This window comes from Ylistrum balloti, unplaced genomic scaffold (assembly GCF_031769215.1).
Source record: "Ylistrum balloti isolate Yb309-2 unplaced genomic scaffold, AGI_CSIRO_Ybal_v1 Utg370406, whole genome shotgun sequence".
Classification (NCBI taxonomy): Eukaryota; Metazoa; Mollusca; class Bivalvia; order Pectinida; family Pectinidae; genus Ylistrum; species Ylistrum balloti.
The window spans coordinates 182,844-209,952 of record NW_026782277.1 but is presented as its reverse complement, the minus strand read 5'-3'; the positions used below and the strand labels follow the sequence as shown (position 1 = coordinate 209,952).

The 27,109-nt window shown below is 34.8% G+C and overlaps 1 protein-coding gene across 1 annotated transcript; it reads left to right on the top strand.

The window, feature by feature from the left end:
* Positions 1-23,483: 23,483 nt before the first annotated feature.
* Positions 23,484-26,660, top strand: LOC132554449 (uncharacterized). The gene is made up of 4 exons (XM_060218767.1): positions 23,484-23,545; positions 24,286-24,462; positions 25,010-25,286; positions 26,002-26,660. The coding sequence occupies exons 2-4, from the start codon at positions 24,307-24,309 to the stop codon at positions 26,658-26,660; spliced, it is 1,092 nt and encodes a 363-aa protein (XP_060074750.1). The 5' UTR covers positions 23,484-23,545; positions 24,286-24,306.
* Positions 26,661-27,109: the final 449 nt, after the last annotated feature.

The following is a 27,109-nucleotide window of genomic DNA, read 5'->3' as shown; positions in this document are numbered from 1 at the left end:
AGGCAAAGTAGGGCACATTGTGTCCAGGAGGACGTTGCTTCCGAAAAGAGCAAATATCCACATGTTTGACTTGTTTGGTTGATCACGTGATGTGTCCAGGTTTCCGACATAAAGGTTGTCATGGTAATTTCTGTGAATAACACAGAAATATTTCCATTAATTTTTATCACACAATTCATTAAGATGTCGACTTTATCTTATCTTTACACGACGTACATAGTTGTACCTGTTACAGATTAGTTAAGCCAAAGTTCAAATAAAGAGTGTGGCGGATATTAAAATAAATATTGCTTATTTTACTGGTTCGCAGGTATTTCACGATCGCTGTTACTGAAATGTCCGATCCATCTGTCGATCAGTCAAACAATGACCACAACTTACAAAAAACCGCGAAATCAAAAGAACCAATAAAATACGACATAAGACTGTGAGGTAAGACAAAATTCAGCTGACCAATGGCCACATGACATTATATAAAAATATAATAATGAGACTAACCACTTAAGTATACACGAGACTAATGAACAAGATACAGTATAGACGTAAACTAATAAACAAGATTTAACAATTACGTAAACAATACAATTCAAATTATATTAAAAGTAAATCCTGCCATATTCCCATATAAATAGAACTACATAACCTAGAATTTGTTCGATGACAGCGTTTAACTGCTAAGCACTAACAAACCAGGATGTTCTGAATTTGCATTTGTCTACCATTTTAGATTTTAAAAAAATGTATTTTGTGAAAAACTGAAAGGTTTCAAATTGAAGTTTACAAAATATATAAATATGCATGATCCCTGCGGAGGTTCCACTTCTTAACAATGATGAATGTATCTTTGAAATGAGTCAGTTCTACTTACAAAAATACAGCCAGTGGTAGTTTCCACTTCTCGACAATGGCTTTCTATTTGTTGCAGTGAGGGTCTAATGTTTTAGTAATTATGTAACCATTAAGAAGTCGTTAGACTCGACTGCGCTTGGACACACTTCATAGGTTATACGTACGTATTGATATTGGGGACATGATGCGAGCAGACTACTTTCTGTAACAAACCAACCTCTCATACATATTGCATTGTGTCATTAGTCGTAATTCTACCATCTTTGTTAAAGTTCAAATCGATTTAGAATTTTCTAAGAGCACTTTGGAAAAATGTTGAATAAGAATTCATAACAAAAGTCTGTATATTGTGTATAATTTCATTCAGATTTTCAAATGTTGAAATACTTGAAATATTAATTGTCAGCCTCATGTAATTTGATGTTGAAAGCTGCGTTATATTTGTTTTACATTTATTTAATTTAACCTATTTCAGTAAAAGTTAGTCAACATCGAAATTAAAAACTTATTTTACGACATTACCAATTCACATACATGTATATTGTCTACAACAAAATTTTAACTCAAAGTAACGATAGATGGACGTCCTAAAATATCAAAAATATCTAAAACAGCATTTAAACGATGACATCGTAATTTTTTATTCGATTGCCTCAAATGCGTTTGGATAAACATCATACATTATAAATGTAATTTGATATGGGGTCTTGATGAGAGCAGACTGCTTTCTGTAACTTACACCAGCCTCTCATATTTCTTTTATTGTATCAGCAGCCGAAATTCTATCACACATGACTCGTGCCATTATCTACGTAATACCAACACAATATGATCACTGGTCTGGAACTACAAGTACATTTTATTTTTTCCTCTGTAACGGATGATAATTCAGCGTGAGTTACGCGATACGTCGTCGTTTGCATTTTTAACAAAAGTAATAATAATAAAAATGAAATGCATTACAAATAAGCAATACAAGATCGAGCACAATCTGCTTGTCGTTAGAATAATTTCAATTGAAGTCATTCATGATTACTTTGGCCACATTTGAATATCAAGTGGAGTTCCATTAATCCAGTCCAATTTTCCTTCTATCACCCAATCCGTCAGTCCGATGAAGAAATACAGTCTGCTGATACCTGTAACACACGAGAGACATAACACAATTTAAGGGGCAATGTGCCGTTGAAGCCGTTTTGATTACTACTGAAAATGGATACAATAGTTCTTTGACCAGTAAAGTTTATATTACCAGATAACAATGTTATCTATGGTATTGAGTATGCTCGGTGTGGTTTAATATATGTTGGTATAGGAAGGGATACTTAATACAACGTATGAACGGTCATTCAGCAGTAAAACATGGAGAGCATCAATATTTGTATCAACATTTCAACCTCCCGGACCATTCTGTACTGTCGATGAGTGTCCATACTTTGTAAAAAAATATGACCTAACACCGAGCACAGAGTGCCGTTGACAACGTGAGGAACACTATATTAGACGCTTTGGCTCTGCTGCGCCATTTTGCTACAGTTCAGTCCTGAATGCAGTAACACTAATGTTTTAGCTTGATTCACTATTCAAACTAGACGTAATCGTAGCCATGGACAAAGGCATTACAAAAAATCTGGTGGATGATCATGTAGTCATCGACACGTCACACTCAAATATGTTTGTATTATCAGAACCAGACAAACATCTTTGACCTTGTATTGTTAAGGTACTGTTGGGTATATACTATTTGGTCAGTTTGTGTTTCCTTGGTTATCGCCTGTGAATGTTCAACCCATCAGGTTAATGACGTTGCAGTATGATAACACTATCAAAAGCCGATTTCCATATACACAACAGAGACGGTAAAATGTTGAACGTGGCGATTTCCCGAACACATTACAGTTATTCGTCACCTCGGAGGCAAAGGAGGGCACATGCTCTCTAGGAGGATGTTGTTTCCGAAAATAACAATTTCCTTATGTTTGACTTGTAGACCATGTAATGTGTCCAGGCTTCCGACAGAACAATTGTCATGATAATTTCTGTTATTACAGAGCACTACATTCATTTATCTTCAAAACACAAGTTCATTAAGATATCGATTTTGTATTATGACTTTAGCGATTCATCTCTTGATAGTTTACGTACATAGTATTGATGTAATTACATTATCTATAACTTTGTCGATGTGGGTGTTTACCAACTAAACACCAACAAAGCAGGATGTTATTGACTTGATAGCATTCAATTTTAGACACAAAACAATTAATGTTGTAAAACAATAAAATGTAGGTATTCAAATTAAAATTTGCGAAATTCGATTACTCTTAAGCCAATGTAATTAAACAATCAATTTCAAAAGGATACAATTACCTAATAGATATGGAACACATTGAAAATCACGTGATTTTTATTCACGATATGTGTTTACGTCTCAATGACATTATGTATTCTAAGTTAGGGGGCAAAAACAAACCATAGCTTCCCTTGTCTTGGATGCCAACAGATGACACATTTATTGTTTACGGTTGCCAGTTGTATAATATGGTACATTTTAGCGGAGTTTCCTTTAATGTACCGTTATTTTTCGGCAACGTATCCGGTAGTGAGAAATAATGGGCTCTCTCTCTTCCTCTCTCTTTCTCTCTGTCTCTACCCCCTCTCTCTTCATCTCTCTCTCTTTCCCTCTGTCTGTCTGTCTGTCTGTCTCTACTCTATGTCTCTGTTTCTTTCCCCCGCTCACTCTGTATCTCTCTTCCTCTCTCTCTTCCCCATTCTCTCTCTCTCTCTCTGTCTCTGTTTCTTCCCCCCTCTCTCTCTGTATCTCTCTCTCTCTCTCCTGGTTAACACTGTGTGATATCCCAATCAAAAATCCATTTATCATCAAGTGTGCTATACGCGTTATACGCCAATGGGAATATCGATCTCAACATAATCAAACAAACCTTTGCCACGTATCTTTTGAAATTATGTACACTTGAAAAAATTGTTTATGTCAATTCTACCATAATGGAATATATGTGAGTATATATAGTTAGATCAAAATATTAAATTACATATTTTATTGAATCAAGTTTTTTTCCGAAACATCAAAAATGTTTTTTTTTATTACTAATTTGTTTGTAAGATATCATATTTTGGAAAAGGATAGTTGTTATGTGTGGGAATGAAGAAAGTGCCGATATGTTAACGGGAACTTATTAAAACATAAATTCGATGGGAAAATATGAAAAACAAAAAACAATTATGAATGAAAGAAATGCAACAATCAAATAAACTGATAAGCACAAAGTAGTTTCCTTTATAAAGTCTAAGGATTAAGCAGGCCTATAATCTCGGTTGGATGGTCGATAATACATCAGGCAAGCTGAAGAATGCTGAGGACGTTGACGTGACATATTTCCCGTTTTATAAACGACAAAACATTCACACGAAGGGCAGCCAAGGAGGCTATAGGAACTTTGAATTCAACAGACTAAAGTACTGTTTAAAATATCACCACTATTTGTCGGGCGTCACGGTAAATATTTTAATATTGTAAAGTGACCGGGTGGATATATATCTGCAGAGCCAGTGAAAATACATCACAATACCAATACTATTATTAACAGGCTTATTTACACTTTATAAAACACAAACTATATTAGTCCAGATCACCAGCTGAGAAACCCTTCTCTAATAGACCTCAGCTAAGTATCCGGAGACAGTCACACACACGTCTGTTCTCTACAGAGTTCGAACCCTTCTCTAATAGACCTCAGCTAAGTATCCGAAGACAGTCACACACAGAGAGGAACTCCACTCTCACCCCGTGCCCCGAGAAGACATCCCCTACACATCCATAATTAATAGTTGTATATGGGAATAACTCTAAAGCCGCGACTGCCCCATTGATATCAGGTCAAACTCCCCGGCTAAGTCATTAGCCATGCTAGTCTGTCAGCACAGTCCCCCTTCCAGTGTCAATTAACGCTAAAGTATATAACAAATTATTCCTCATTACCCTCGATGTGGTTTCCACCAAAAAACATTATATACATGATCAGTAAGACAAAAAAACAATCTTTAACAGTATTATTGTGGCGGATAATGAGAAAGCAATTTTTTTTTGTATAATCTTTGGTATCCTTGATACTAATTGATTTTATGGTTTAAAAGGCTGGCAGACAGGGATGCTATCTTAATTTACTTTGATCTGAATAGTTCAAAACATTTATTCGAAGTTGTTTTAAAACTTCAAGTACAAGCTTCGAAAATGTCTTAAGCATCCTGTCTTATCATTTTGACAAAACATGAAAGTATGGATAAGATAAATGACTGGCTAATGAGGGTCATATTATTTTTCTTTCCTTAAAAAACACTTCTGTAACAGCCCAAGGGCATTAACTCATTTAATTTATTTTTTATGTTATATTACTTCTGTAGACATAATATTTCGATATCCGAAAATATTTCCGTAATCCATAATATTGCTATATTCTGGTTATTAACTGAAATATTGAATACTTAGTTTTCAGCATCAACTAGCAATACAAATCCATTGATTTACATCATACACATATCTCTCCATATTCCATTTCATACCGTAAATATTTCAAAATGCCCACAGCGCATTTAATTTTTTAATTTGTTTTTGCATTTGTTAGGTTATCGTTGTATTCCTATTATAGAAATGAAAGATCGGTCATTGAAACTGTATTAATTAATGTCCCTTAAACTATTCTTGAAATCCGTCACTCAACTTTTTTTCCAGTAAACATGACAGATTACGTGTGATCTAGATATTTAATAACAAACAGATCACGTGTGATCTAGATATCGATCTAAAACTTAATGTAATCAAGTAAACATGTCTCCTTAAAATGAGTTATGTTTACTTACCAGATCTTTATTGAACTATATTATGCATCCATCCAATGTTTGAGATCCCAAGTACAGCAAAATGTGTAAAAGGATATCATCTTAATGACTCCAGCCTGCGGTATTTTCTACTTCTCAACAACGACTTTTATTGGTTGTAATCAGGATCCCATGTTATATCGTTTATAGACTAATTATCAATCAGACAATTGTGATGACGGTGCCTCGTTACATCTCCTTACTAAAGGCGGGGGCATGTCAAGCTCCAAAGGTTGAACAATCTATAAAACTGGTCAGTAAAACAGGTAAAGAACATACATCACATTCAGGAAAGAAAATAGCAGATAACATTTTGTAAGACAAACTTATTTTCCAGATTACTTAATATCATTGTATTTTTTTGGAAGTCACTGAGTAAATAAGTTTTCTTTAGTCATTTTTAATCGATTTACGGGTTCAGAATTCTGCTGATAGATAGTAATTTCCTTTCATAGGTAGGTATTTCCTTTGATAGGTACGTTTTTCCTTTGAAAAACACTAAATGTCCTTTAATAGTTAGGTATTATCTTTGTTAACCTATACAAGTATCTAGATCATTACCTCTTTCCTCAATACCTAGAATACAGATGAGTATAGTTAGATAGTAATAGTATTTCTCCTTGATTTTTCGCCGCTCACAAGTATTCATATCACTAATGAACCAGACAGGATGTATTCGGCCTGTTCTTTAACATTTTTACTTTTTTAAACCTACATACATAATCCTCCTCTTGAACATGAAGATTATTTATTCCAACAGCCACTTTATCAAACCATATTCCTTAAGGATTACTGTTACTCTATACCTACCTATTCTGAAGACTTTGACCCTGTTTCTTATATCAATTAAAATCTTTCTTATTCTACAGAAAATATAACAATATCATAGTGAGATGTTAGATGTCAACTTTTATTAATGAATGGAAATAAACAGCTTGGCCTAATTGTAATGTACCTGAAATAATCAACAGAAAAGTTGAACTCTCTTTCACTCTACCTCTCACTTGACTCTTTGACAACACATTACAAGGTAAGGTATTCCTCTTAGTTCGAAAAAAATGCCAATATTCTCAATACAAGTCCGATACATAACAAAAACGATTTGATGAATGATGTATCTAACCCTTGACCCATATATATCATTTCCTAATTTAGCTAGGTGACTGAAAATATATATGTTTAACTACTTGTACAATTATCTCATAAGTCATTATATTATTACTCAACCTCTATAAGGACTCATGCCTTCAGATTTTAATGTTAATCAAGTCCTGTCTGTTCATAACACAACGGTACAATGATTTCACCAGTATAAAGATTTCATATTTACTTCTTCTGGCATTAGCAAAGCATTTCACAAGGTATAACATAAATGACTTTTATATAAGTTACAACAATATTCTATCACATGGATTTAATGATATGGTTAAAAAAAGTTTTCAATTGATAGGAAACTAAGGTAACTGATGATACCCCTATTGAATTGGCTCATAACCTGATTGTTGATTTATCTTATATTGAACATTGGGCGAAGATATGGAATATAAATCGGATTCATTTTTTTATTATTATTTTTACAATCATCAATAAATAAAATGAACCACTTAAAGTTGTAATTATTGATAAACATCTTGGTCTTACTTTTAGTGATGATGACAATAGAATGATTATATCAATTATATAAATGAAAACTCATATAGAAGAATTGATATTTCAAGGATAATGAAGCACTAACTTGATAGAAAAACTCTTACAACAATTAACATTAAATATAAACATTTAACCTCACTAGTGTCAAATTTAAAATAAATCGGATGAGTCGAATGTTTTGTTTGGTCAAGATGTTTCCTCTTCTTCGATTTAGTAAATTAATAATTGATAATTCGAACACTGTTGAGTCGAATACTGTGTTTGTGTTGAATATATTTGGTAGTAAATCCCTTCTAAAGTCGAACATTCAGGCGTCACCTAGTTTCGGCTTAACATTTCCTGACTTCGTTCCGAATGACCGAGTGTGATAGGTCAGCCGTATCTCTGTAAAATGGCAACTATCGTCTAAATATTTGATCGGACATGAATCCCCACTTTTATACAGGTGCACAAGGGAAAAGTAAATCACACTGTAGTCTGTTAACCGTAAATATACTGTGTATTAAATATTTTTATGAGCATGACTGTCGGAAAAGAACAGAAAAGAATAAGAGATAACTACCGCGCTGATGCAGATTATTAAAACTCTTAGTTCGTCATTTGCACAATAGTTTACGACTAAATAGATACATGACCTATGACCTCCCAGATTTACTACCTTCGTTTTCACTCTGTCAGTGATGGTATATCGATTAGCTTAACAGCCGAAGAGGTCGAGAATAATTTTTATTTTTTAATTCTATTTTTCGGAATATGCTCAAACGGTGATGTTCGCGCACCATGCAAAGTTATGATTAAATATTGTTGACGGGACTTTAGGATTTAGATATGAGTACGATATTAATTCAAGTATCGATGTCACTAGGTTATGTGTATATGAGAAATGATGTCTGCTCTTTGTTTCATTAAGATCCATTTGGGTACCTATCTCCATATGACCTAAGGTTCTTAAGGGAAAAGTTAACGAAATATTTTTCATATCTGATTTCGTATATTTTCTATCGACTTATTGCATACTTGTTAAATATTTCGATGCTTCGTCAATCTTTGTTGGTGAGGTCAGCACAAGTAATCTCCCATCTTCTTGTTCACTGCAGTCTGTGTTCATGCGTTCCGCATAGTGATGTTGATAAGGATTTACGGTCACAGTTCACAGTGTCAACTAATCAAAACGTGTTTAAGGTTAAATTTATCTGTGTGCTGTCAATTTGAATGATTAATTGACACATTTGGAGATGAATAGTACCTACCATTTAGTGGTAAGATGATCTACATAACATACATTACTCACTTGTTTTACCTTTATACACGGTAAAGTGTTGACAGTGGCGATTCCGGTATAGACGTCACAATCCTTAGTCACCTCAGAGAATTCAAACATGTAGCAAACCATTTGAGGCATAGTAGGGCACATTCTCCCAAAGATGACGTCTGGAAAAGAGTAGGTCTCCACATGTTTGACTTGTGTGGTTGATCATGTGATGTGTATAGGTTCCCGACAGAACGATTGCCATGGTAATTTCTGTTAATAAAATAGGCATGTTTTCATTCATCTTCACCATCACACATTAAGATATCGATTTGATCTCACTGCTCTATCAACAACAAACTACTCTTCGATTACTTGTTTTTGATCCGCCATTCTCTGATTCTGATCTTTCTCTTACGAATTTCCGACAATATTCAGAAAAATCAGGAACGCATTTGGAGGCGGTGTCGTGATTTTTCCTTCTTACGACATTCTTCTAAAACGCAGACTTTTTTTATTATCATTACCATAAGTGATCTGTTATATATACCCTAGATGTGCCAGGATTCCCATCAAGTTTACAAGACAAAACAAGACAGGCAAACATATACATAACAAACATGATGTACACAATACACCTGTTGTCTTCATTCACCATGTACACTTTATACTATAGTTTCTTTTATGCTCTATACTTTCCTTTTTTTTATCCCTCGCTTTCACCGAAATGGGGAATATCAATTTGGGTTTGTCCGTCCGTCTGTCCATCCGTCAGTCTGTCTATCACACTTTCGTTTCCGTGTTCTAACTTCCCGCAATATCATCCAATCTGGGTGAAAATTTGTCAGCAGATGCATCTTGGGGTCATTACAACTGAGTATTACTATCATTGTCATCTTTTAATTATTATGCATACTAATGAGGTATCCTTTGATTTCATTGGTCGGTCCATTTCCGTGCTCTAACGTCCCTAAATATAATTCGATTTAGATGAAACGTGGTCAGCAGATGCATATTAGGGCACATAAGACTGAGTTCAGCTATCAGCATCATCTGTAAATATCTATGCATACTAATAAGATATCCTTTCATTTCTATGGTCAGTCAGTTTTTGTGCTCTAACTTTCCTAAATATAATCTGATTTAGATGTAACTTGAGGTCCAATAAATATTATCAGTTTATTAATAAACTATATCATTCTACATAGCATTATGGTGTCTACTTCTAACCTCTAAAATATTTACTTACAATACGTTTGGAAAGCGGGAGATATAAATTCCATAAATTTGCTTGTTATTTATTGTTTTATCCAACAGTGTTTAATAGCATTGTAGAACTTAAACTTCTACAATTGAAAACAAGTAATGAAATCAGTAAATTTGAGTTAAAATTGATAAAACTACTTTACAGCTAAATATTATTATTGACTTTGGCCCTAAGCATGCCAATATATGCTAAAAACAAAATAAATATACCAGCAACCCCTCTAATTCTACATTTGCATTGCTGAGGTAGTAGATATGTTTTATAATTAGATATGTATATTTATTTTGGTGAGGTAAGTATATTTATCAACTTCAAGTTCTATTTGATTATTAATTTTGGTTACTTTCAGTTCAAGTTTTTGGAAATTATCTCTTTCATTACTAAAAATGAAATATTCTTTTGAAAAATCAAAATAAATATTATTACTTTTGAATATCTATGACAAAGTACGTAACAACTTTGAATTTTCTCACAAAGTAAGTAAATGGTCCTAAGTCTCAGGAAAAGTTAACAAAACTACGACAAGGGGATTGTGTCAAGGTTAATCTGTGCAGAAAGGTGTTTGTGGTTAAAATTCAATGATTAATTCTATATTGAAGCCATTGTAATTTTGGATAAGATGACAGAAAAGAGATTTTATAGACTTTTCCCACTCGCTGCCATTTAGATCGATTAGTCTTTCCCATTTCTTTTGAGCTGTTGGCTTACTTTTATGTCTAGTTAGGACCCCTCACCCTAAGGACTTTTTAACAATAATTTTAACTTTATAAGTATACTTGGAAGATTCATTTGGAGTTGTGGTAAGGGAAGAAAATGGTTTTCAGTAACAAAGATTTTATTGAACATTTGAGGTCATAAAATATGAGAAAGTCTATCTTTACCTTATATTTTTCTCTAAATTCCTCAAAATGAAGAAATTTACCATAAGCTGTAAGAAAGATATGAAGAGAATAGATGCCTTTCTTATTGAAAACTGGTTGACCACCTATTTTTATTTGTGAATTACATCAGATGTGGTTTTCAATGATTTTTGAATTATATATATTCTCTGCAATAATAGTATTCATCCACGCGGTAATTACATCCTTCCAAAACCGGTTAAAATCTTCTGAAATAGTTTCTTTCATTTTTACCAAACCACAATTAGCTAAATGTAATTTCTTCAATAAAGGTTCAACTACAAAAGTATAATTACCTGTATCTTTATATAGTCGTCTTACCCATGTTATTTTTAAAGCAGTAATGATAGTTTTAAGGTAAATCATTTTCAATCTTCCTTCTTTATGACGTTTGATAATCACTTCTCTTTTAATTCTATCGGTTTTTCGTTTCCATAGGAATTAATGTATCAGGCTATTAATTGTTTTAATGTATTTGTCATCTGGTTTAGGAAGGACAATAAATAAATGGTTTAATTGAGAGATTAGTTACGTTGTTTTAACAGTTATTTTGGCTATAGGTGTGAGAATTCTTCTACTCCAATGTTAATTTTTTTTTTTAATTTTACTATTTTTTTTGTGACTTCAACATTTCTTTTTATAATTATATGATTGTTCAAAGCATTTTTAAGAAATCACAGAACCAAGACATCAATTACCTGGCACACCCGATCACATTATCGTCATCATCATCATCATCTTCATCATCATCATCATCATCATCATCATATAATCACACATTCTTGCATTTCGTAACGTAGACAAACGAACACTTACACATGCACACACACCTACACTTACACACACCTGCACATGTATGCACGCACACAAAACGTATTCACACACATTCTCGCACTTACACTTTAGAATATAGAGTGGGAAAGGGGGAGAGTAGAAAGGGGGGGCAGATGGTGCAAGATCATTTAATTATTGGTTAATTACATAATAAACTTTCATATTAGAACTTAATATCTTTCGTCTGTATCAGGGAGATCACAGAGTGAAAAGAATAGAGTATATAAGTATACGGTGTATATTTCGTTAATGTATTGTGTAGTTAGAGTGGGATAAATAATATATATTTACAGATTAATTAATTTACCCCAATTTCCCCATTCTTTGTCAAATTTGTGTTTTTCTTTGTCCCCTTTATTATTTAGAATGTATTTCTGGATTGAGTAATTGTCTTTTATTGTGTTTATAAGTGCATTTATATTCAGTGAGTTGTGAAAGCACCTCAGTTTATAAATATGCTGTTTGATAATTATAACTATTTCATTCACAACACGGTTACTTGGAAGGGGATTTTAAATGAGAAAACAAGAAAGATTTTTTATTAATTGGGAAAGGATTAGCAGATTTGTTAACATTCAAAAAGATTCAAATGATTGAAGTAAGTTTTAAACTTCTTGCATTCACATAAGAGATGAGTAATTATCTCAATATCAGTATAACAGAGAACACAGAAAGGGGAGATAACTAACCTGAACTTAAACAGTAAAGAATTGGTAAACAAGATATGATGACATACTCTGTACTGAAACAACTGAAGCTTTGCACTATTTGTCACCTGAAGTGGCATTTTATAATATCTTGTCCAGGATGATTGGTCAATGTCCTGTATTAATGTGTTCCATTTTAGTGCCAGAAGGAATGAGGTCAGAATTATTTAAAATATTATAGAATATTTTTGAACCTTTTTTAAGAAATTTTTGTAAATTGGTAGGGATGTGTGAGTAATGTATGTCAACAAAACTGTCACTATTGTTTGGGACAATTTTTTTATTGCTGAGATAAGACCCTGATACTTAAAAAGTTTGTGTTGACTCTGTATTTTTGATTAAATTCTTCAAAATACAAAAAAGTTCCAGTGTTCGGCTTTATCATCAAATCAGTTACAATAATCATGTTTCATTCGTGCCACTTTCTTATGAAAAGTGTTTTCCCTCTTACCAGAATTTGTCTGTTATATCAAATTGGGACTTTGCTAATGTTTTCCTGAAAGACTTAGTTATGATATTGCAATTGAACTTTATACCAAACATTTAGCACTTAGAATTTATTTTTGCATTTACCTATACAAAGTTTAATATATTTAATACCGCATGTTGCCACATGTATCGATACATGATTTTAAAATAGCTTGCCATTTCTCTGTTGTTCGGAAGAATCTTATCCAGGTAAGTTTCAATGCCTCTATGAAAGTAGTAAGGTTAACAATTTTTAATCCCCCTCTTTTATGATTTTGAGTAATTACCTCTCTTTTTACCTTATCTGGCTTACCATTCCAAAGAGAGTCATAAAGAACCGAGTTCAACTTTTTAAGAAACTTGTCATCACGGTTAGGTAAAGAGATAAACAGGTGATTAAATTAGGATATGAGAAGAGATTTAATAATACTAATTTTTCCAATAGGTGTAAAAGATCTCCTATTCCATATTTTTATTAAAATCGAACTTTGGGATCTCATGCAGATTCACACTAAATTCTACTCCTAACAAAACAAATCTTTCTCTACCCCACTGTAAATTGAGTTCTAGAAGGAAACTGTCTGTACTTTATTTTTTGCTCCCTATCCATACCACTTGTGTTTTATCTGCATTAATCTTTAACTCAGAAACTTTGGCAAATTCTGTCAACTCTAAAATTGACTCCTCCAAAGAATTTTCAGACCCGTCCAGAGTTAATGATGTATCATCTGCATACTGAGACAATAAAATAGGGATATTTTCAACACTGATATTCCTTAATCTAGTGGCTAGAACTTCAGCACAAAGAAGAAATAGATAAGGTGCAATAGGGTCCCCCTGTCTGCAGTCTCTCTTAATATAAAAAATGTTGATAAATTCCCCTTTGATTAATGGTTGATTGGACATTATTATGTAAGGTTTTGAACCATTTAATAATACTACTTCCAAATCCATAAAGACGTAAAACCTTGTCCATAAAAACCCAAAACACAGAATCGAATGCTTTTTCGAAGTCGACCATGAGTACCATACCAGGAATATCGTTCTCTTCAGTGAAATGCATTAAGTCCTATATTTATCTTGTATTGATACCTATGTACCTACCCGAAATCAAGCCAGTTTGGTCGCAATTAATTACTTTATCTAACACAGATTTCATTCTATTCGCTATAGAGCTGGAAGCTATTTTGTATACATTTTTCAAAAGTGAAATCAAAGTTGATCAAACATTATATCAACCCGACAATCGATTTGATCTAGCAATCGAACATCATTAGTTGGTACCGATATATTAACAAGAGACTGTCCTCTCTCTCCTCCCAACCACCACTAATCCTTTGAATCGAATCGTGTTGTACCCCATCATTATTTGCATACTGTGTTTTTTGAAAGGTTTGGTAAATGCTAAACGATAAAAGTCATATTGTGTTGCCATTCAAATGTTTAAAAAAAAAGAACCATAATTGACTTTGGGACCAACACGACACAGAAACACTGGAAAATAATTGTGTGCCTATTGCGGAAATTACGGCTCATCTCAGTCGTCGTTAGTGGCAACACATTTTATTTAACCTGATTGTATTGCTTAGAATTCAGATGACTTTTTAAACACAATATTTACATCATGCCCATTCGTTGTGAATGCTTTTTGATGGAGTTTGTTTTCCTCTCTGATCAGATGTTGATATATTTACACGATGAAGATTACTTGTTCTGTATCCAACTCTTCTCGAATTTCTTAGAAAGAGAAGCCAACAGCTTCTTGTGTCCAGGTTGTGATTAAGCCATTTTCAGTAAATGTACAAGTGTATTTAAATACACCTACTCCAAAATGAGAGGAAGTTTGTTTTCATACTGTGTCAGATGTAACGGGGCTGATGCTAGAAAAGAGAATGCTACAAATCAGAGTGCCAGGAGGGTGTGCCAAAGATACAAGCTTTGTTACAGAACTGCCAAATGAGGGCTCTTGTTGGTGTTCCGAACTGCCCTTCCGTTCGCGCATGCCCAGCGTGTAGTTGCGTCATTAAATACGACAAGGAGGAATAATGTAAACACATGACATGTCCGCGAAGTTCTTGTCAGACGAAAATTTGTTTCATTTGTCTGACGGTGAAAACGGACCAGAGTTATTGGACATGTGGGAGTGCTTATGAGCCGTGTCGTTCCAGTCCCAGTCGTTTAAAGAAACATTTTTCTAATATATGCAATTTAATTACTATCTGAAATCCTTATTCTGTTCATGCAAAATTGTCATTTTTGTTATGCCTCTCTTGAATAATGATTTGAATTATCGTGTTATACCACCAAGAAGAACTTGTCGCCTTTATGTATGGGTTATTCCTGATCAGTGTAGCTACAGCAGAGTGGAAGATAAACATTCATGTCTCTCTACCACATGCCATTCTCGTTACCTGTCACCCGCATTGGCTTCATATCAACTGTACACCTTGTCTGTTCACTGTTTATACAAACAAATAACATCTAACAATAAGATTCTTCATTTTACAAGAAAACCTTCAGTTATACGGCTATACGAAGAGCCTGTCATGGTGTGATATTTCGCTTTAACCTCCTTCGTCATATTGTTAAATTGTGTTTTAATGTTTTGTAGCCTCCTTAGTTCATAGTCATTTTTTCATATTATGTACGGCATTACACTACAAAACATGGAAATTATGTCTTTGATCTTTTTTCAATATTTTTTTTAATCTTTCACTAAATTTGTACCAATCATTGATGACACAAGAGGAAACAAACTGCTGTTGTTGGTAAAGAAAGTACACACCTTGATTATGTTATGGAATCTGTACAGTATATAATGCACATGACATCACAACATTAAAGAAAAGTATGTGGGTACTTTATACATCTAGCAATAGATTGTGTGATTTCTGCATAGATATGAGGGCACTTATTGGAAGCGTATTTCAACCCGACAGAAACATTTCCGCATTTCCGTATTGATCAGGACATAATTTAGTCATTACGCAGCCACTTTCGTTCATCAAATACTCACTAGAAAGTATGGAAAATCGTGGTAAATCTATTGGTCGTTATAATACATAAATATTGACCGTGGTCTGGGAGTTTGTGGTAAGTTTCTGTGTCATTATTATACATACTATGGACCGTGGGTTTGGAAATCGTGGTAAGTCCCTTTGTCATTATAATACATATATATGGACCGTTATATTGGAATTCATGGTAAATTCCTGTCATTATTATGTATATATTGACCTCATGGGTGAGGAATTCTTGGTAAGTCTCCCTCTAAATCTTAACACCTCGATTACCTCTAGCTGAAATATTTCAGGTCGAACGCTCCATTGTTTATTGTAATGACTGGTAGTCACGAGATAATATCAAAAAACCAGCAATGACACATCCAGGTAAATGCTATAAAGCCACCGTTAAATATAGACTTTTCTCTGGAAAAACCGGACGAAGCATATCACGTGTGTCTAAATATGGAACAGGTAAAATGCACTGTAAGTGAAAGTGGAAGAATGTACTTTCCCTGACACAACGTAATTTTCATTGTATGTATAATACTTTGATAAGAAAAGACATGAACATGTTTCACGTTGGTAAGTGTTTGAATTCTTATTGTCAATGTTATTGAGATAAAATCTTAATTATAATAAAAACGCATAAGCCCATGAATAAAAGCTAGGATATGTTTTTATAAGTCATATTCTTAACGTCTCCTAATTGTATGTTTGCATTTGTACTTACGCGAAACAGTAACTGTGTCTAATCTAGAATTCTAAAGACAAAATTTGAGGTTTTAAAAAGCCTCTTCGATTATTAAGAATTTCAACTTAGTTTTCGTTTGGCACAGTGTTAATGCAATAGCCTATCGCGTCCTGCGTTCGGTTCCCGGAACAGACGTCAAAAGGTCACCGGCCCGACCACGTGGACTTCCTTGATCAATAGACATATTGCGTAGATTTTAGGTAAAAATGTCAATGCTCAAATATTAAGATTTTTCACTGTCTTGTATTATAGCATATTTCTATATATCGAGCCATCAAAAACATCCACAAAATACAAACATGGCAACATAATCAAAACTCAAATTTTATAAAGCTATGGCAAAATATGTACAAAAGAAAGAAAGACAAGGAGTTCAAAGAGTAATCGTCTTTTGCTTCATCGACGACTCCCGCCATGTAAACCTTGGTCAATCTAAGTAAGTAATGTCACGTTCTCAAATGTGAACATGGTTTACAACAATGGATCCAACAGGCAAATTAACGAGTATCAAACTGGAATATTCATCTATGGTAAGCAACATTACAGCTACTCTTTTAACAAAAACTAAAATGACAAATTTCACTCTTAACTAATCACGTTTGTTAATCCGATGATAATCTCAGCGATAGGATTTTATTGTCAAGATATAGGAACTATTCATTTTATTTCTTTTGATAGACTTGTCCCTGTTTCTAAGAGTAGATAATTGCCATTGAACATGTAATTTTTTGATATGATTAAAACAGTTTTCTATTTAACAGGAGCCAAATGATCGTTCCACCTTTCATTGTCTTACTTCAAAGTCAAATAAACATTATAAAGAACTAACCAGTCATATCTGTTGAGGAAACTAGAAAGTTTTACTTAAGAAATTGAAAAATGTGAAGAAAGCTTACTTTCACCATACGAAGGAGAGGAGGAAAGTAGAGATGTCAAAACGAAACAATCTGCAAGAAAACTGTTCACTAAATGGACAAAATGTCAAACAACAGGCAATTAAGAGAAACCACATGAATCAGGGAAAACAACACCCATCAGTTGAATTAAGTGATTTATCTGTGTGGAGGAGCAAATCTCTGCCGACGAGTTTTATTCTCTCGTCGTTTGGTCAAGGTGTTCCGGCGACTGCTAAACAAGATGAAGGAAAGGAAGCCGAGAAAGTTTTTCGTGAACAAAACAAATCTACTGGCAGCACAACGAAAATAGAAGATGTTTTGACCACAGGCCTACAGAGAGAAGCCGATAAAAGACTTGATATCCAAAATCAGGACAAATCTGTTAAAAAGGCAGGACTGGGTCAGAATCTATCTAAGAATTTCTCGGTGTTACCAACGATGCGTTTTAAAGGAAAATGTTCTCTGTATGAGCATCCGGTGCTACTACACTCTGAAATGAACGGAAAACCACACGCTGATCAATCAGAAAAGAAAAGGCGCGTCGATCAAATTCAAGAAGACGCAATTGGCGGACCTAAGGAAGGAAACAAAAGAGTGACGTCACCAAACCTTCATAGAAAAAGTAACAAGCATAGACATAGTCCATTTCAGGAACGCTCCATCGACGCAGTAAATAAAGAGTCTCGCTATAAAAGCAAACCATCTGATAGGTTTATCAACGACAGACTTGAATTAAGAGATGTATCCGTATTGAGGAGAAAATCTATGCCGAAGGCTAAAACTCTCTTGTCGTTGGATCCAGGTGTTCCGGCGTCTGGTTATCAAGATGGAGGAAAGGAAGTTGAGAAAGGTTTTCCTGAACAAAACAACGCTACAGAAAACAAAACGAAAATGGAATTTTTTACCACATGCCTAGAGACAAGAGCCGACAAAAGACTTGATATCCAAAAACAGGACAAATCTGTTGAAAAGGCAGGACTGGGTCAGAATGAATCTGAGAAATTCGAGGTGTTACCAACGGGACGTTTTAAAGGAAAATGTTCTCTGTATGAGCATCCGGTACTGCTACACTCTGAAATGAACGGAAAACCACACGCTGGTCAATCAGAAAAGAAAAGGTGCGTCGATCAAATTCCAGAAGACGCAATTGGCGGACCTAAGGAAGGAAACAAAAGAGTGACGTCACCAAACCTTCGTAGAAAAAGTAACAAGCATAGACATAGTCCATTTCAAGAACGCTCCATCGACGAAGGAAATAGAGAGTCTCGCTATAAAAGCAAACCATCTGATAGGTTTATCAACGACAGACTTGAATTAAGAGATGTATCCGTATTGAGGAGAAAATCTATGCCGAAGGCTAAAACTCTCTTGTCGTTGGATCCAAGTGTTCCGGCGTCTGGTAATCAAGATGGAGGAAAGGAAGTTGAGAAAGGTTTTCCTGAACAAAACAACGCTACAGAAAACAAAACGAAAATGGAATTTTTTACCACATGCCTAGAGACAAGAGCCGACAAAAGACTTGATATCCAAAAACAGGACAAATCTGTTGAAAAGGCAGGACTGGGTCAGAATGAATCTGAGAAATTCGAGGTGTTACCAACGATGCGTTTTAAAGGAAAATGTTCTCTGTATGAGCATCCGGTGCTACTACACTCTGAAATGAACGGAAAACCACACGCTGATCAATCAGAAAAGAAAAGGCGCGTCGATCAAATTCAAGAAGACGCAATTGGCGGACCTAAGGAAGGAAACAAAAGAGTGACGTCACCAAACCTTCATAGAAAAAGTAACAAGCATAGACATAGTCCATTTCAGGAACGCTCTATCGACGAAGTAAATAAAGAGTCTCGCTATCAAAGCAAACCATCTGATAGGTTTATCAACGACAGACTTGAATTAAGAGATGTATCCGTATTGAGGAGAAAATCTATGCCGAAGGCTAAAACTCTCTTGTCGTTGGATCCAAGTGTTCCGGCGTCTGGTAATCAAGATGGAGGAAAGGAAGTTGAGAAAGGTTTTCCTGAACAAAACAACGCTACAGAAAACAAAACGAAAATGGAATTTTTTACCACATGCCTAAAGACAAGAGCCGACAAAAGACTTGATATCCAAAAACAGGACAAATCTGTTGAAAAGGCAGGACTGGGTCAGAATGAATCTGAGAAATTCGAGGTGTTACCAACGATGCGTTTTAAAGGAAAATGTTCTCTGTATGAGCATCCGGTGCTACTACACTCTGAAATGAACGGAAAACCACACGCTGATCAATCAGAAAAGAAAAGGCGCGTCGATCAAATTCAAGAAGACGCAATTGGCGGACCTAAGGAAGGAAACAAAAGAGTGACGTCACCAAACCTTCATAGAAAAAGTAACAAGCATAGACATAGTCCATTTCAGGAACGCTCTATCGACGAAGTAAATAAAGAGTCTCGCTATCAAAGCAAACCATCTGATAGGTTTATCAACGACAGACTTGAATTAAGAGATGTATCCGTATTGAGGAGAAAATCTATGCCGAAGGCTAAAACTCTCTTGTCGTTGGATCCAGGTGTTCCGGCGTCTGGTAATCAAGGTGGAGGAAAGGAAGTCGAGAAAGGTTTTCTTGAACAAAACAACGCTACAGAAAACAAAACGAAAATGGATTTTTTTACCACATGCCTAAAGACAAGAGCCGACAAAAGACTTGATATCCAAAAACAGGACAAATCTGTTGAAAAGGCAGGACTGGGTCAGAATGAATCTGAGAAATTCGAGGTGTTACCAACGAGACGTTTTAAAGGAAAATGTTCTCTGTATGAGCATCCGGTACTGCTACACTCTGAAATGAACGGAAAACCACACGCTGATCAATCAGAAAAGAAAAGGCGCGTCGATCAAATTCAAGAAGACGCAATTGGCGGACCTAAGGAAGGAAACAAAAGAGTGACGTCACCAAACCTTCATAGAAAAAGTAACAAGCATAGACATAGTCCATTTCAAGAACGCTCTATCGACGAAGTAAATAAAGAGTCTCGCTATCAAAGCAAACCATCTGATAGGTTTATCAACGACCGACTTGAATTAAGAGATGTATCCGTATTGAGGAGAAAATCTATGCCGAAGGCTAAAACTCTCTTGTCGTTGGATCCAAGTGTTCCGGCGTCTGGTAATCAAGGTGGAGGAAAGGAAGTTGAGAAAGGTTTTCCTGAACAAAACAACGCTACAGAAAACAAAACGAAAATGGATTTTTTTACCACATGCCTAAAGACAAGAGCCGACAAAAGACTTGATATCCAAAAACAGGACAAATCTGTTGAAAAGGCAGGACTGGGTCAGAATGAATCTGAGAAATTCGAGGTGTTACCAACTAGACGTTTTAAAGGAAAATGTTCTCTGTATGAGCATCCGGTACTGCTACACTCTGAAATGAACGGAAAACCACACGCTGATCAATCAGAAAAGAAAAGGTGCGTCGATCGAGTTCAAGAAGACGCAATTGGCGGACCTAAGGAAGGAAACAAAAGAGTGACGTCACCAAACCTTCATAAAAAAAGTAACAAGCAGAGACAAAGTCCATTTCAAGAACGCTTCATCGAAGAAGGAAATAAAGAGTCTCGCTATAAAAGCAAACCATCTGATATGTTTATCAACGACAGACTTGAATTAAGTGATATATCTGCATGGAGTAGAAAATCTATTCCAAAAACTAACACTCCCTCGTCGTTGGGTCCAGGTTTTCCGGCGTCTGTTACAAAATCCTTAGGCAGGTACTCTAATGGACTGGAAGAAGAGAAAGTTTTCCTTACACGACAAAGTACTACACACCGTTCAAAGAAAACAATTGATGAAGAAAACACTGAGTTATGTCCTCGAAAAGAACCAGATGTGCGTTCCAGCGTTCCTCTTCCTACTAAAAAACCGAATCGAGAATCACAGAGTGCTAGTCAGTCATCGTTCACTGCGGTGGAGAAATCAGAAATATTTACTACAAAGATTGAAAAAGAAGCTGATAAAAGACCATATAAGTGGATGAACAGAACTAGCAAATATATATCACCTCATCTATCAATTAACGAGGACGAAGAGGGCAAACAAAATAAGTTTAAACACAAACGTCCCCAGTCTACGGTGATGAATGACGAGGTTGACCTTCAACAGGTAAGTGTTTCAAAATACAGCTTTATCTAGCACTAGTATTCTGTTTATATCAACATACACTGTTTGGTTTTATATCAAACCCTAATTTCTTTGTTTATTGTTGTATTTATTTGTAAGTTTTCTGTGATTATCAACACCAATCAAAATATGACGTCATCACAACTATTTCCATGGCAAGAAAAAAGAATATACATCGTTTATATATATATACACAATGTATATATATATGTTTGGTAGTGTTTTGATAATACATGTGAATGAAACATGATGTTATTTTGTCTTTACCACATATAGCCCTGTCGTTTTATAGCAAAACCTTAATAAAACGCCCTCTATTTCAGTAAAATCTTAATACAACGTCTCTCGTGATAGAGTAAAACCTTTATATAACGCCCCTTGTGACACAGTTCAACCTTAACATCCTCATTTAACAGTAAAACCTTAATATAGCGTCCTCATTAAACAGTGAAATCTTAATACAACGTCCCTCGTGATACGGTAAAACCTTTATATCACGCCCCTTGTGACACAGTTCAACCTTAATATAACATCATCATTTAACAGTAAAACCTTAATACAACGTCCCTCGTGATACAGTAAAACCTTAATATAGCGCCCCTCTTTATACAGTAAGGCCTTGATACAGTAAAACCTTAATACAGCGTCATTCATTCTGCTCTGTAGTTTCTACTTTTCGGTAGCAATTTATTTTTATTTTTCCAAGGGTATTCTTAATTTACGAATTTATATGTCAACGAACTGTTAAAATATTAATGGAAATATATGATGTTAAAGTATTATGTTCCTTGTTACGGAGTGTAACCTTGATTTACTGACTCCGTTATACTGTTAAAATACTTCATAAATTTGTTCTGTTGTAAAATGGCATTGATATTTGTAATAAATATCAAACGATTTAAATTATAGCAAAGACATCTTAAGGCATCAATGCAAAAATGTTTTCTAACATCAACAACAAGTACCTTCCATAAGAGTCCTTCTCTTTTCCTTAAACCCTCAATAATGATAATATAAACACATCATTCACGCTAAGACAACCACAAAATTTATATCTAACGACGAAAGCAATATACTAGTGTAACGTCTGTATTCGTGTGTAGAACAACCATACAAACTATATATAGATATAGAGCTGAAGTACATAATTTCTCTCGGACTGAAGGACAAACAGCTCGGGCAGATGACAATAATTGCTTGTACATTATAAACATCGAAAGGGTCATTTTTCATAATCATTTTGAAATCCATATAACTTTCCAAGTGTTCATATTTTGGATTTGGTTGTTTACAATAAAATTGTTTCGTACACACACACACACACACACACACACACACACACACACATATGTATATATATATATCATGAATGCTGTATATTGTTATGAACTTATGAATTATTTGTCAAAAACAATGGAGAGACACAAATGTATATATAAATCAATCTACAAAATGTCTTAATCATAGAATTGAGGAAACCATATGTTCGGAATTTAAATCCAGGGGTATCTGACTCTAGTCATATACAATACCAAACAATACCTACGTAAATCCCGTCTAATGGCCTACTAAAGGCGGCATTTAAAACCAACACACTGAACCGTATAAAAAGACTCGCACCTAAACCAGTAGAGTCGGGATTTTCAATAACAACTTTATACACATATAAAAGAAGATGTGTCAAGTTCTTTTGATATTACGTGGAGCTATATTAGAAAACGAAAGTGAAAGTAGGAAAAACCCAGTACAAGAAATATACCTAGTTAAAACCCTTATCAGTTAGAGCTTGCTAGTCAATGTCAATAGAACGAAGGGTATTTAATGTAACCTGACACATGCGTACAGGTGAATGCGTAGTTGTCACATAGACAGAACGTATATAAACCTGTTGATAGCCGTGAACGAGATGTTGGAGCAATGTAAGTGTAATATCAGATTCTTTACTGATCTTAACACTGTTTTTTTTTGTTTACAGTATATATTGTCTAGATAGGAAGGTTGGGATTGATATTGTATTTTGAAATGGCAGTTTGGATCGATAATGGTAATCTCCAGCACGTAGACTGTTATAATCCAGACAACACACGTGCACGAGTGTGTGACGTTCTGTCAATAAGAATTTGTAACCTATTTAAAGACAGACGTATAGAGTAGTAAACACATCATGTGTAAAGCGGATCGCTTTCCCCAACTATAACCTTCTTAACATATAATTAACAAATCTGTGAACACTGCTCTCTGTTTTCTTATCTAATCCCATCGAGTAAACACAAACCTGCCAAAACCACATCTAATGATGTATAATTCTGGAGTAAGTTTGAAAGATCACCGATGTTTTCGAGGCCAGTTCGTATGACAAAACCTATTAAGTAGTTATTTAGAATGCGTTTGTGCATGTCTGGTCCGGTCGTCAGCAATTATTTAATAATTTCTGCACTATTCTGATAACATAACACTTACCCACTATCAAGAATTTTATTAATAGATGAAATTATTATCATTTGGTAAACAAAGAGATAAGTCTGAATTTGTGACGTCAGCATATTTCGAGGGGAAAACATTTTTTTTTTTTTTTTTTTGCGAGATCCCTGTGATAATTATTTGTTTCAGGTGTTAATTATCAGGCCCCTGTTTTAATTATTTAATTCTAAATTAACAGGTTATATTGTCGTCGCTGAAAATGAGTAAGAGACCCTGGAACAATAAAGAAGATGTCCCGATATCTAAGAAAAAATTGGTTAGTCCAAGTTCTGAGAAATCCCCCGTGAAAGTACCGTGGAATTCCATCGGTGTGTGGCGTTTCGGAGAGAACGATTTGTTCGTGACAGTCCTAAAGGTAAGCTATTTTATAAATATTCTGATCTGAAATGTTGATAGTCTCAGTAAGTACGCCTTGATTTGTCGAAGTAATGTGATTAATCAGTGACAGGAATTTATATAACGCAGCCCCCTCTTATACATTAAACAATTTTTAACATGCCTGATCGATCTTATTTGAGAAGAATTTAAATTCGGAAGAGCTTCAAAGGTCCCCACAATTTACGCCCTTAGTGTCGTCTATAGGTCGAGGGGGCGAGATAGCTCATTCCAACTTCCACAAGAAACAGTCGTATGATGCAGTTTAATTATTTGACTAAACCGTGTGTATCTCTGAATGTATATTTAATGGCTGTACTATCTTGTGTTACTTTCGTACAATTCTTCCTGGTTAAAGATATGTACTTTTCTCCCTCTCTCCACTTGTTATCATTTGACTTTTTTCTAATTGTTAACTAGCTAACTTTTCTTACTCTTGAATAACTTTTCAATGTTTATGTCAGAGGAAACGCTCTTTATTGTTCAATCTCGTGATTTCTCCTGTTTCTCGCATTATTACGTTTTAGTCTTGGAGTGTTTCAAAATGCATCGAAAATGTTCGAAGGGAACTAAAAGAAAATGGCGACAATGGCGTTTTTCAACTTGACCTTTGGGTAAAAAACAGGAGCATCATGTTAGATGACCAGAAATCACTCTCAGACTATCCCGGACTGACAAAGTTGTATGTAGTTCGAAGACCTAAATTTAGAAACGCACCTCTAAGATTCCAAACGTCGGACAATGACGTCACGGATCCTTTCAGTGACGACACTTGTGTTCGGATGGAATGTGGTCATGCGATATGTGAGTTTTATTTTAAACATTTAGATACAAATTTTCACTGGGACTCATATACTGTGTTTTGATACATTACCTTTTTTGGAAGTGTGATATAAATTTTTCTCAGTCAGATAGAGGTGATTGTGATAACTGTCCATAAATTTTACCACAGAATATCAAGGGAATGTTGAAAATGTCTGTTCATACTTTAGATGTACACAAATTTCATTTTGACATCCAGTTCGCGTATTTGTGAAATATCACCTGATATGAGGGAATTCCGGTGTAAATATACGACATATATTTACATAAATCCACAAAAGATTAATCAAATAATTTCACCCAAAGATACCTACGGAAAATAAAGGACACCGTTATGATCTAATTTAGAAATGTAATCTTTAATCATATATCAATTTAGATATGTTTACAAATATTGGATGGTTTCCCTGTTACCAACACAGTTCTCCTTTCAAGAACATATCATTTCTGTAATTACAAACTACATATATTGTATATCGATTTTTGTTGATGATGTTCATTGAAATTACCATTCAGAAACGTCCGGTCTAATTATGCATGTACTTTTAAGGGTTTTCATGAATTTTTGGCATTTTTTGACGATTTGTTTTCCTATAATGAAGTAGAACTGCGAATGTGTTGAAATATAGGTACCTTCTCGTTGTGTTGTATTTACTTCCGTGTATCTGTGTTTCAACAATTACATCTTGTGTTTCAGCACCTGAGAACCTCTATACATATGCTTGGAATAAAATAACAAATGGCGAACTTGAGGTCACGTGCCCTGCCATACCGGACGACAATAGACCGAGTGAGCAATGCGCCAAACTTTGGACGTTCAAGAGCATTTGTTCGCGCGCCTGTCTGTCATGTGACGAGACAAATCTGTTCCTCACAAAATTGTTTTTGAATTGGCAAGATAAGAACAAAAATGTATATTTGTGTCCGAAATGTGATGAAGCCCAACAAGACACATGTGAGAGGAGTGTGGTAAAGTGTCGTTATTGTAAATATTCATTCTGTGTTAGATGTTTAGGATCTGTTGGCGTCATGTTTAAAACTTGTCAAAATTCAGAATGTAAACAAAGTATCCCGAAAGTTAAACAGCTTCTCGTTAATTGTTCAATGCGAACACTTGTTGGTGTTCCGAACTGCCCTTCCGTTCGCGCATGCCCAGTGTGTAACTGTGTCATTGAATACGACGAGGTCGAAAGTTGTAAACACATGACTTGTCCGCGGAAATTTTGTCAAACAAAATTCTGTTTTATTTGTCTGAAGGTGAAGACGGACAAGTATTATTGGCCGTGTGGGGGCGCATTCGACCCGTGTACTCCTGCAGAGATTCAAATAATTGAAGACACATCTCAAGAAAATTAAAAACATCTCATTTTTAAATCATGTTTCAAAAGTCATTTTACCTGAGTATTGTACTGTTTAACTTTCAAAAACAAAAGAAAACTAGGAGTGGTTATAATTCACTTGCACAGTACAAGGGAGACGTTTGGCAAAATGTCTTGTTGATGTGAGGTTCTCGACAGTGATCTTTTTGAATAGAATATTTTCTTTCCTGTTGTTGCTTTGGTTACTTCAGGTATGTGTATTACGTCCTCGTCTTTTTTATGTGAACTATCTCCTTGGCTGATAACATTAAGAGTCTTCCGCGCCAAATCCCTGACGATACTTCCCTATCGGTCTGAGCTCGAAACTACATTTGTACTAATAAAAGCGATATTGGAAACAAAATCTTATCTCTGCGAAAAATTGGCTTGTCGATTTTATTTCTGTCATAAGTGCTGCGAAATTGAAATGGCAAAAAAAAGAAAAAA